A 12,421-nucleotide genomic window follows, 5' to 3' on the forward strand; every position below is an offset into this window, starting at 1 on the left:
GAGATGATGTCCTTGTCAGATGCTTTCATTTGCAAGAAACCATATTTTGTCCAGTAGTGAACTCTGAAAACCAACTGTGGCAAAACATGTGTTGTGCATACTGTAGTTTGTTTACAGGATATCAAACCTGGTCCTGCAAGCTTCTGATTTTGTTCCTTATTGTGTGAAGAAGGGTTGCGGGAATGCATGCAAGTCAGCCACTTGTTCACGAAACGGCAAACCATGGTTTGTTATGTCACAACTGGGCAGAGGGTCCAAGATGGTTGTGGTTCAGTTGTAAAATATCGTAAGTGCAATCATTAGCATTTATGTTTGTGTTTTTTATTTCAAACTGGGTTATTTTTTGAAGAGATGCTAAGGGATTTTTTTTTAAATCATTTAAATAAATATTTATGCTTCCCTCCTTGTTTTCTAAGGAAAGCATTTTTTTATCTCCTCTGTATACATACATTAACTCATTTAAGAACAAGATTCTTTTTAAGTCTTGGATGCTGTGAGTCCCGTCCACCCCCCCGGGCCAACTTGATAATTCTACCTTCCATTTCTTGGAAGAAAAATAGAAAGTTGCAGCAACATTAATTCTGAAAAGTAAAATGAGCGTAACACTCTCTTATACTTGGTTTTCCTTTTATTTTTAAACCTAATCATATTTTAATGGATATAATTAAAAAGACCTCTTCACCGTAATGAGGGAGTTAAGCTTTAGTTTCTTTCACCTCCACTCTTTTAATGCTTGCCATAATTTTCTTCTCTCTTTGGAAAAGATGGAAGGGTTCTTTCCCCCCATTACTATTAACCAGCACTGGTGTAATTCCTAGTAACAACACAGAGTAGGAATACTCCTTTTTTCTGTTTTGAACTGTGCATTGTAGATTGACTGCCATACTCTGATTTCTTGGACTAATGCTTTGATCAGCAGGAGTTATTTTACGCCTTGGTTCTTCACTTGATTTATTTGTTGCTTTTCCTTTTATCTTGCCCTATATTGCCAAAGGCAGTCCCAGGGCAGGGGACATTAAAACTGAAACAACACATTATAAATATTGGGCAAGAAAGATCAAACCATGCCAGAATAACAAAATGGACTAATATCTACTAATCAGTCAGGCGCTAATGAAAACTGCTATGTGTTGGTGTCAACTGTTACTCAGATGGGAGGCAACTGCACTATTGGGGCACCACCACCAAAAAGGCTCTTCCCCTGTGTTGCTGCATAGCAAATTTCAGCAATAGAGCCTTCCCAGAAGATACAAATGAACAGGAGACAACACTTCTTGAAGTTGTCATAGGGCTTTATAAGTCATCTTAAGCACCTTGAATTTGGCCCTGTAATATTTTGGCAGCTAGTGCAATTCTTTCAAGATTGATGCTCCTGGTAGACTGTCCTGTATAACAGTCTACCTGCCTCATTTCCGTACAGATAACCACATAATCCTTCTCTAATGTCACCAGTGGTGTTTAAGAAAATAACCTGCTTGCCTTGCTGTGTCAAATCGGAGGTCTGTCTAGTCTGAATTATAGAATGGTAGAGCTGGAAGGGACCTTGAGGGTCATCTAGTCCAACCCCCTGCAATGCAGAAATCTCAACTAAAGCATCCATGACAAGTGGCCATCCAACTTCTGCTGGAAAACCTCCCAGGAAGGAGAGCCAACCACTTTTTGTGGGAGCCTGCTCCACTGTCGAACAGTAACAAATGCAAAAAAACACTTGATCAGACAAGTTAGAATATTTTAAAAGAAATAAGTGAAAATAAATGTGTGGGTAGACATCATAAAAGTTTTTATTTCAATGGCTTGTAAATAAACTCCCTTTCTAGATTTGCATATTGAGTTTCCCTAGGTCTCCAGCAGTACATGGGCTTGGGTAAAATGAATACAACCCAAAGACAACCATACCAGTCTGAATTAGGAGTTCTTACCCAGCGGCTTAGCATGACTGTTGTTTTCTTCTCATTCCTATAACACGCCGTCCACTTTGCAGAGTAAGCAGGCCAGTTCTGTATTGTTCACCTTGTGCACTTGCTGGCCTGTGCAGAAGCTCCTGTGTGGAGCTGCATTTTATTTATTTATTCATTTATTAGTTAATTTAGGAGTGTTTATTTATACCTTGCCTACTAACCGAAGTGTTCAAGGTGGCTTACAATATATTTTTTAACACAATAAAATAGTGATACAAAAGTCACAACAGCAGGGCAAAGGTATACATAGGTTTCCCCTTCTTGTTCTCCAATAATAATAATAATAAATATTTATACCCCGCCCAACTGGCTGGGTTTCCCCAGCCACTCTGGGCAGCTCTGATGTTCCAACCAAAGCTCCATTCTGTGGCTGAGTCTCCTGGTCTTCAATTGTCTGTTGAAGCAGCTAGATTCATAGCTGTCAACTTTTCCCTTTCCTTGTGAGGAATCCTATTCAGAATAAGGGAATTTCCCTTAAAAAAAGGGAAACGTTGACAGCTATGGCTAGATCAGAGCATTCCAAATTTCGTGTTCATGACACACTTTTAAGACATGCATCATTTCATGGCACAGTAATTCAGTTTTACTAGCAAACCAGAGGTTATACTAACCCCTTTGCAGCCCCAGAAGGAGGGGGCATTCACACAACACTTCTACACACTGCGGCTGACACACTAATGGGTTGCGACAGACCGTTTGGAAAGCTCTGAGCTAGATGTTAGCCCCGCACAGGCCAGGACTTCTTTCCCTTAGCCATTTTCCACACAAAGGTTCAAATGTTGTGAATCTCCAGTATATATCTGTTCAAGAAAACTTCTTAAGGAAATATTGAGCCTGCACCCTGATAAGAAACGCAGGGGTCTAAATGTTGAAACATAATGTCTCCTCTATGACGCCTTTCATATCATTGTGCAAAGCTTTCACCAGCTTTTGTTTTGCCAGGTATCGCTTTTCCTTAGCAGGAGACCTTTCCTGTTACTCCTTCAAATCCTTAATTAAGAGAATTCTGCTTTCGCGTGCTACTTAAGAATTTGGAGTTGGCTCACTGTTAATGAGTGGAAACGAGCCTCTTCTTACACCTGCTCTTGTTTTGGGCTTTCTAAATGATGGGGGAACCCGATGTCTAGGGACTTGCGTTTGAAAAATAAGTTTTGCCACAGGCGAAAAACAGGCAGTACTGTTTCTCTGTAACCAGGCCTTTGGCTGATTAACCGATCTATGTCCTTTTAAATGTGTTTGTAGGAGGGTTATTGCTTTGTTTTTGTCTTTTCTGTTATGCATTTTGTTTTCTCATTTTGCGTTTTTATGTTGTAAACCGCCTTGTGATCTTTGGATGAAGGGCAGTATACAAATTCAATAAATGAATAAATAAATATACAAACAGATGGGCAAATTACTTTGACATCAAGCCGCATTTTGTATGTTTTTGCTCAGGGAGGAGGTTGTGGCAGTGGTATTCTTCGTCTGAATGCTAGCTGGTGGATAATAGCAGCAGGAGGGTGTAGTCATACTTAATGGTTGACTATTGCAGGAAACAGGTCATTGGATGAGGTGGTCTTTTCTTTTGATAGCAAGGACTCATTTTATGTTAACCTGACCTCAACTGAGGTCCACTCACCTAGGGAGGAATCCAGTATAGCGTTAAATCTCTTGTTCGGTCAGTGCAAGGATTTCTGTTTGTGCAACAGAATATTTCCTCCCTCTCCTCATGCTCCACAACCCTCTGGAGCAGATTTGGGGAGATTGTGGAATATGCATCGGGGGAAGAAAATACCATTGTATGGAAATCCTTGTATTGATGCAACACGGTAGTTGAATAATGCTCTAAGCCTTTACTTATTTGCTCATTAATTATTTGCATTTATAGCTCACTCTTCCCCAAATGACGCAGGTGGCGCTGTAGGTTAAACCACAGAGCCTAGGACTTGCTGATCAGAAGGTCAGCGGATCGAATCCCCTGTGACGGGGTGAGCTCCCGTTGCTCGGTCCCTGCTCCTGCCCACCTAGCAGTTTGAAAGCACGTCAAAGTGCAAGTAGATAAATAGGTACCGCTCCAGTGGGAAGGTAAACGGCGTTTCCGTGTGCTGCTCTGGTTCGCCAGAAGCGGCTTAGTCAGGCTGGCCAGATGACCCGGAAGCTGTACGCCGGCTCCCTTGGCCAATAAAGCGAGATGAGCGCCGCAACCCCAGAGTCGGTCACGACTGGACCTAATGGTCAGGAGTCCCTTTACCTTTACCTTCCCCAAATGGTTCCAGGGTGGGTTACAAAAATATACCATTTAAAACAAGTAAAATGAAAACCACTAGTTTTTCCAAAGGATAACGCAAGTAAGTTGCATCATGCTTGTGCTCCTGTCATACTGTAGCAAGTAACATGTAGAACAATATGTTCTGGGGAGATGAATCGGAAGTGGAAGTACAGCAAGTGAGCCAAAGTTTTTGTTTAGCTTCCAGTGATTTCCTTCCTGACAGACCCAGAAATCATTTTTGGCATTTCCACCATGAGGCATAAAGCACTAAAGTACACAGTAATCTCCAGCAGGTCTTGAATAGGCCTTGACATAAATCTGACATAATCTGACAAAGCATGTGTATCCATTTTCTCTGCTGTCTTTTTGGTCACCTGTGAGTAATTGTATCTTCTAAGGCTTATCTTCTTTGCAAGGGCTGCCCCCCCTCCCCGGCCACACACACACACACACACACACACACACACAGTGATGCTGCTCCCCCCCTCCCACAACATTTGGAGGAACACTTTCTCCAGTTGTGCAAATGAGTTAGAGTTGTGGCAGCACACATTGGTATAGTACTAGATGCAGAGGAGGTAGATGTTAGTAGTGGAAGCCAAGGCTGTGCCTTATATACAGACACCTCTCGGTATTTGGCTTTGAGGCTCATAACAGCTCACGAAAAAGACACAGATTTGTTTTCTTGCTTATTATATTTCACATTCCTTTGTTTGTCAGTTGGATCGCCAACATGGCTTTTCATGGTTTCCTCAGCCAGTTTATCAGTGTTGGGGGATTTTTATTTCATACACAGAACAACCTCCCTCCCTCCCTCCCCTAATAACATCAGCTTAAATCTTTGACAGCATGTTATCAACACTTGACTTAAAAAAAAAGCGGAGATCACAAAATAAAGGAGCACCACAGTTATGATCCTTAAGGACACAATCCTCTGGTCCCTGGGGGGGGGGAGAGTCAGGGACCAGCAGAGTTTGCAGGATCCCCCTCGGCAGGTGAGGGAGCAAATGGAGAGGGAGATCTGCAGACAGAGCAGGAGGTCCACCCTTGGGTCATGCATGGGGCCACCGTTGCCTAGAACTTCCTCCATGATATGTAACGTGGACCAGCCTTCACCACCTTGGTGCTCACCAGGTATTTTAGGCTGCAACTCATAGTCATAGTCCAAAACAACTGGAGGGCACCAGGTTGGTGGAGGCTAGTGTAGAGAGTACCGTATTTTTTGCTCTATAAGATGCACTTTTTTCCTCCTAAAAAGTAAGGGGAAATGTGTGTGCGTCTTATGGAGCGAATGCAGGCTGCGCAGCTATCGCTGAACCCAGCAGAGCAAGAGGGAGAGCTGCGCTGTGATGCCTTCCCAGTGATGCACTATGAGGGACGGGAGGGAGCCCTTACGGAGCCCCTTCCGTCCCTCATCCTGCTTCGCTGGGAAGCCAGCAGACCAAGAGGCGCTGTGCAGCTCTCCCTCTTGCTCTGCTGGGTTCAGCAGAGCAGCGCAGCGCCTCTTCAGCGAAGCGGGAGGAGGAAAGGAAGGGGCTCTGTAAGGGCTCCCTTCCTTTCCTCCTCCCGCTTTGCTGAAGAGTGTTGCTTCGTCTCGCCCGCCTCCTCCGATCCCCCCAGCAGGGACAATGCTGCTAGGCCAGCAGATCCAGCTTCCCCAAAGGGGCGGATGGACTGGCGGCCCCTTAGTCTGATCCTCCATCCTCCTTCCTCTTCAACAACATTTGATTCAGAATATTTTTTTTCTTGTTTCCCTCCTCTAAAAACTAGGTGAGTCTTATGGTTGGGTGCGTCTTATAGAGCGAAAAATACAGTATTTTTATGAGGTGGGAAACTTTCAGACATTTGATTCTCCACCTGCCGCTGGAAATGATATGCTCCAACAGCAGATAAGACCCTGAGACTTTTGCTCCTCAGTCAAAGCAAGTCCCACCTCTGCCAGTGGGCTCAGTGTTTGGTCTTGGTCAAGTTACTTTCTCAGCCTTTGTTCCCCGTTGGTAAAACAGCAATAATAATGACTCACTTTGTATGGCGGCTGGTGAGATTGAAAGCAGTAAAAGGAATCGGCTGCTCTGCTGATGAGAGGGGCTATGTAAATGAGCAGAAGCAGCAGTAGTAAATCTATCCACACATTTCTCCCTCCCCTCCCGATGTTTCGGAGCGAGATTGGGGTGGGTGGGGGAAGAAGTTGCCCCGATGCCTAAGGCTGGCCCTGATCAGAAGCTTTCCCCGCTTGTGTTCATGCATAATATTTGTCTGATAGTGTGTGTGTTCTTTCATTCTTTCAGGGTGAGTGAGGAAAAAGAGGTGACAGAGGAGCGCCTGAAAGCTGAGCAGGAGTCGTTTGAGAAGAAGATCAGACAACTTGAGGAACAGAACGAACTCATCATCAAAGAAAGGGAAGATATCCTTTTTTATTTAAGAGCGGGGTGGGGGGTGGGGTGGGGAGTAAAACACAGAGTTGCTGCCTGGAATAAAAAGCAAACCGGAGAGAAATAATTGTCCTAATTTATAGCCAGGCATAAATCTCCATGTGCTGCCATTCAGAAGCAATCGGAGGTGACTTGCCAGCATGCACTTCTGGCTCATTTGAGCTTGAAAGTGCCACCCAGCTGTTCCCAGGATGTTGCTTTGCTGTGAAATAGATATTTGTCAACTTAAAAACAACGAAACAGAATTTGTGCGTTAGTAAAATATAGACTTCTCCCTCCCACCTCTCTTGCTTAATCTTGCTCCAGCAGTTTCACGGATGGCTAATGCAGGCTTCCAGAGATATCACCCCGCACTTTGCCTGCATTGTGTACCTGGGTGTTGCCAGGTGCCTGGAATGTTGGCCCTGGCATGGTCCTCACCTGGAGCAAATGGCACATTATCGGATCAGTGCAAGGTGCGCTTTGATGTGGCCTGCCTCTCCTTTTCGGAAAACATTGAATAGGCAGAAGGGTCCTCAGTCACCAAAACCACTGGGCAGGGTTCAACTAATGACTCTCCTCAATAGAAACTGTGTTCAAGGAACTTCTGCTTGCACAACGGGCTTTCCTCCCCTCTCCTTCCTTCATCCCCCCTGAAATTGGCGCTGTGGGGATAGGAGAACCTCCAGAACAGCATGCAGGGGGCAGGGAGGAGAAGGGGGGGTGTTGGTTGCCCTGATGGAATGATTGCCTTAGCATCACTGAATTCCTCCCTTTATCTCTGAAAACCCCATTGAAACAAGCAGGATGTTTGCCAGGCATTACGGTGTTTGAAATTCCAACATAGTCATTTATTTCAAGACTTGCACAACAGGGCTGAATGATTCAGAATAAAATTGCTGGCGACTACAACAGACAGTGATATCGGGTAGGGTAGGGTGTGCATGCCCAAGTTAAAAAGAAAAAAGAGGATGTTGGTCAGGCATTGACCCAGGCCCTTGGCAGACAGGACTGAACTACCACTGTGGGTTCATTTCGTAACCAGAGCTAAGAGTGCTAATCTGCCAGTTTGACTGACTGACTGATGGTTTGATCACTGAGTGAAAAACAGAACAAGAGGTACTTGGGCAGTGGGGGGGGGGGTACAAAATGGTGCAGTGTCATTTCCCACCTTGCAGCCAGATTGGGTGCAAATGTAGGGCTTGCTGGGTGTGCTTCTGTAGAAGAAGGTGGGGTGGGATTCGGGAAGGGTAGGGGCAGTAAGTAAAGCAGAACATTGTTCAGGGTATCCTTGGTAGACCGTAGTGTCAAGCGGGAAGCTGGGAATCTCCTGCTGCCACCCCCGACCCCCCTGGACAGCTTGTTGCTTGGCCTGGGAAGTTCATTGGTTCCAACTCCACCGCTTGTTCTGGGATATCACCTGATGGGACAGGCAGGGCTGCAGCTCCTGAAGGATTCAGAAGCAAAACAGCGCTCCCAGTGATGCCACATGCACCTGCCTTATTCAAAAGTTAATGGAAATATCACACTTGTAATTCTCTCTCCTTTCCCCCCTTCCCACTGCAAGGTGTGAGTAAGGAAAATCCCCGCACCTTGCAGAGAAGAAGGCACTGATGCTTCTGAAAACCAGTTGCTGGAAACCTCAAGAGGAGAGAGTGCTCTTGCGCTCTGGTCCTGCCTGTTGATTCCCCACAGGGATCTGTTTGGCCGCTCTGAGAACAGGATGTTGGACTAGATGGGTCATTGGCCTGATCCTCTCATTCCAATTAAACAGCTATTCTTCTAGGGTATATTACTTGCATTGTCAATGCCTATTCTTGGAATTGTATGTTGCATTGACCGCACCCACAGCTTCAAACAAACAAATATCCCCCAGTAGAGAGATCATTGCTTGTAGAATTATTTGATGAGAGGGCAAAACACCTGCTGCCCCATTGCAGCACCCCATTTTGGACTCACAGCTGTCCATGGAGGCGCGGGTCAATTCTGTGTCCAGGGCAGCTGTCTACCAGCTCCACCTGGTACGCAGGCTGAGACCCTCCCTGCCCGTGGACTGTCTCGCCAGAGTGGTGCATGCTCCGGTTATCTCCCGCTTGGACTACTGCAATGCGCTCTATGTGGGGCTACCTTTGAAGGTGACCTGGAAACTACAACTAATCCAGAATGCAGCAGCTAGACTGGTGACTGGGAGCGGCTTCAGAGACCACATAACACCGGTCTTGAAAGACCTACATTGGCTCCCAGTATGTTTCCGAGCACAATTCAAAGTGTTGGTGCTGACCTTTAAAGCCCTAAACGGCCTCAGCCCAGTATGCCTTAAGGAGCGTCTCCACCCCCATCATTCTACCCGGACACTGAGGTCCAGCACCGAGGGCCTTCTGGGGGTTCCGTCACTGCGAGAAGCCAAGTTACAGGGAACTAGGCAGAGGGCCTTCTCGGTAGTGGCACCCGCCCTGTGGAAGGCCCTCCCACCAGATGTCAAAGAGAACAAAAACTACCAGACTTTTAGAAGACATCTGAAAGCAGCCCTATATAGGGAAGCTTTTAATGTTTGATGTATTACGGTATTTTAATGTTTTGTTGGAAGCCGCCCAGAGTGGCTGGGGAGGCCCAGCCAGATGGGCGGGGTATAAATATTATTATTATTATTATTATTATTATTATTATTATTATTATTATTATAATTAATTAAACTGTGTGATTGGGTATTAGGGGGCTCAGCCTTGATGCTTTTAGAACAGAGTTCGAAACTTCGTACTTATTTGCTGTGTTCATAGTGTCTTTCGTTCCTTCAGCGGCGCAGTGTTCTAGGCATTGAGTTTTGCATATGCTTATGGATGTGAGGTGGGATGCACACTCCGGGGGGCATTCTTTCTCCTTTGGCGCATTTCTGCATGCGTAACTTCCATTAATGCTAATGAGTGCTGCTGAGCTATCGAGAAGGAAATATATCCCTTTGGGTTTTTGTTTTTACCTTTATTGGCGAGAGACTATTCGAGCATAAATACTTCTTTCAGGAGAAGTCTGGCAAAGATGGCAGAAGGTTAATACATGCGATTTTACACTACATAAAACTCTATAAAAACTAGAAACATAAAACAAGGACATAATTTAAAACAATATAATTTTAACTACGCGAACACTTATCCATCATACATGAATGATTCAAAATCCTTCACATACCTCTGATCAGTTAATTTCAGTTCTCTTGAAGTCTGCTCAGTGGCCAAGGAACTGTGTAAATGACTTATCAATCTGGAATACAAATGCTTGGTCTTCTGCAAAGAAGGGGAGGAAACTTGGTGCTGTGTTGGAATGTGGGAAGGCATCTGTTTGGGACATGCTTAAAACAAATATGGGATGGACACATAGGTGATGCGCCTCCCGCTCCCTGACACTTTTATGAAGCTCTTAAATTTGTGTTAGAAATCTGGGGGAGTTCAGGCGGTTTCCAAGGTGCATTTCTTTCATGAACACACACTTCCCGACTTCGTTTATTTACACTGGGCACCCCAGAAGTAGCCAGAAGAATTTATTTTAATGGCTGAAAAAGCCCCTAACACTTCATAGAATTGGAACAATTCACAGAATCGTAAGAGTTGGTGTTGACACTAGGGGCCATCTGGTTCTACTGCAATTGGGGTACCATATCTCCGATAGTCTATTGTTGTGTGCTGATGTTATGCTTGCATATTTTTAAATGCGAGCTTCTATCTTCCACCCTCAGGGTTAGTTGAAAACATTGTGGTGATTTAGCATTGTTTGCTGTATGGTAACATTGGTTGGGGGTGAAAATAACTAGGGAAATCATTAACCAGCTAGAGAGAAAGGGTTATCCCACTGTATCATTGTCAGGTAGAAGGGGATTTTGTGGATAGGTCTTGCCAAAGAAAGAACTGTATACTACAGTTGGAGCGCATTTGTGTCAGTAACTCTTTTCCTATAGCCTTGGGATAATTTTAATAAGCTCTCTTAGAGGAGTGATATGTAATATTTCTGAGGAATATTGGGTTGTGCCCAGCTGAGTTTTTCCTCTGACTAGACCCATTGAAATCAATGGACCGAAATTAGTAATGCCTCTCGATTTAGATGACTCTGAGCAATGGCTACAGCCCCATGAAGGTAAGTAAAGAGGAACTTCAGAAGCCAAGTTCTGATGCGAAGAATATTTTTCCACTGACGTCAGAGAAGGTTGCAGCCGGTCAGCATAGCCAGGGGAGTGTAGATGAAGCAGATCCAGTTTTAATCAAGATTGCAAACAATTGTAAGGGAAGTTCATGGCTTGTGATGGTTGTGCTGTGCTGTCCCCACTTCTAAGTAATTTCTGTCATCTTAGCCTTAGTGGGACATTGTGTTGAACCAGTCTTGGCTCTTGACTTCTGAAGATAATGGAACAAATGAAGAGCTTTGAGCATATAAGATTTGTAAACATAGTCTGTTCCTTTTAGGGGCTCGAGGTGCCTGTGAATGCTCTTCATGAATGGGTAAGAGAGTTATGCGCCTTAGGTTTTGGTGGTGTTTGCGCGTGCATATGTATTCAAAACCGAGGTGTGTGACTGTCGCTGATGGTCACAAGAGAGACTTAAGTTGGTGTGTATATGGGTGCATGCTGTGTCTATTTTATGACAATCACTTTAGCTATGCTGTATATTTATAAAAGGGACGCGGGTGGCGCTGTGGGTTAAACCACAGAGCCTAGGACTTGCCGATCAGAAGGTCGGCGGTTCGAATCCCCGCGACGGGGTGAGCTCCCGTTGCTCGGTCCCTGCTCCTGCCAACCTAGCAGTTCGAAAGCACATCAAAGTGCAAGTAGATAAATAGGTACCGCTCCGGCAGGAAGGTAAACGGCGTTTCCGTGCGCTACTCTGGTTCACCAGAAGCAGCTTGGTCATGCTGGCCACATGACCCGGAAGCTGTACGCCAGCTCCCTCGGCCAATAAAGCGAGATGAGCGCCACAACCCCAGAGTCGGTCACGACTGGACCTAATGGTCAGGGGTCCCTTTACTTTTATATTTATAAAACACATTCGTTACTTTTTCATACAAGACACTCAGAGTGATGTACAGTAAGTTATAAAAGCACATTTCAATAATACAAAAAGTTAAAGAAAAAAACATCAGGAGTGAGCAGAAAAAACAGGAAGATTATGATGAACAATGCTCATTTCATAAGCAAAGAAATAATCCTGGCATTCTTTATTACCTTACCTACCATCTTGAAGTGTGGAATGAGCTCAGAAGGGGCCATGAGCAGATACAGAGTCTTGAGTTGGTTATTTCAGGATCCCATATAATGCTATGCAGGTGGCTGTGTGTGTTTGCTTGCTGATGGCAATGTGCTTAAAATGGACCTTGTCTTTGTGTTATGACCTTTGTCAATCATGCCTTTGATCATCTCTTTAATGGCCTAAGGCAGAGACGAGAGGCTTACAAGCTACATGCAGTTCCTTTGCAGTCGGGCAGGGCTGCTCTCATACCCAGAGTTCTTTTTCCTGCAGTCCGTAGCATTTGTGGAACTCTTGAGAATCCTAGTATTTACAAAAATATATTTAAAAAGTCTCCACGCAGAAATTAAAATTGAATATGTGTTTGTGAACATTTCTGGTGGGTTCTCCAGTTTGGGAAAAGTTACCTTCCAATAGCGTAGAGCAACCATTAGCTTGAGTTGGCATGCAGTGCTGTGCTTGGCCTGGCTGGACATTAATGATCTGAAATTGCATACCAACTTCAGTCTCTTAGTTAGCCAGGCAGGTGCATGATTGATAGTTTTGGTAGCGGTTTAGCACCCGGTTACATTCAATGCC

The 12,421-nt window shown here is 44.8% G+C and overlaps 1 protein-coding gene across 8 annotated transcripts in view; it reads left to right on the top strand.

Moving 5' to 3' along the window:
* The window catches only part of KIAA1328, a 224,608-nt gene that overhangs the window by 39,764 nt on the left and 172,423 nt on the right, over positions 1 to 12,421 (top strand). For 7 of the 8 annotated variants that reach the window (XM_083575685.1, XM_083575683.1, XM_083575680.1 and 4 more), the window contains one exon: positions 6,495 to 6,610. In XM_083575685.1, coding sequence (XP_083431811.1) covers positions 6,495 to 6,610 — 116 coding nt within the window. Of the gene's footprint in view, positions 1 to 6,494; positions 6,611 to 6,646; positions 7,094 to 12,421 lie in introns of those variants that run through there. The other variant, XM_083575687.1, reaches the window with a different exon arrangement.

Source organism: Podarcis filfolensis (assembly GCF_964270895.1).
Source record: "Podarcis filfolensis genome assembly, chromosome: 11".
Classification (NCBI taxonomy): domain Eukaryota; kingdom Metazoa; phylum Chordata; class Lepidosauria; order Squamata; family Lacertidae; genus Podarcis; species Podarcis filfolensis.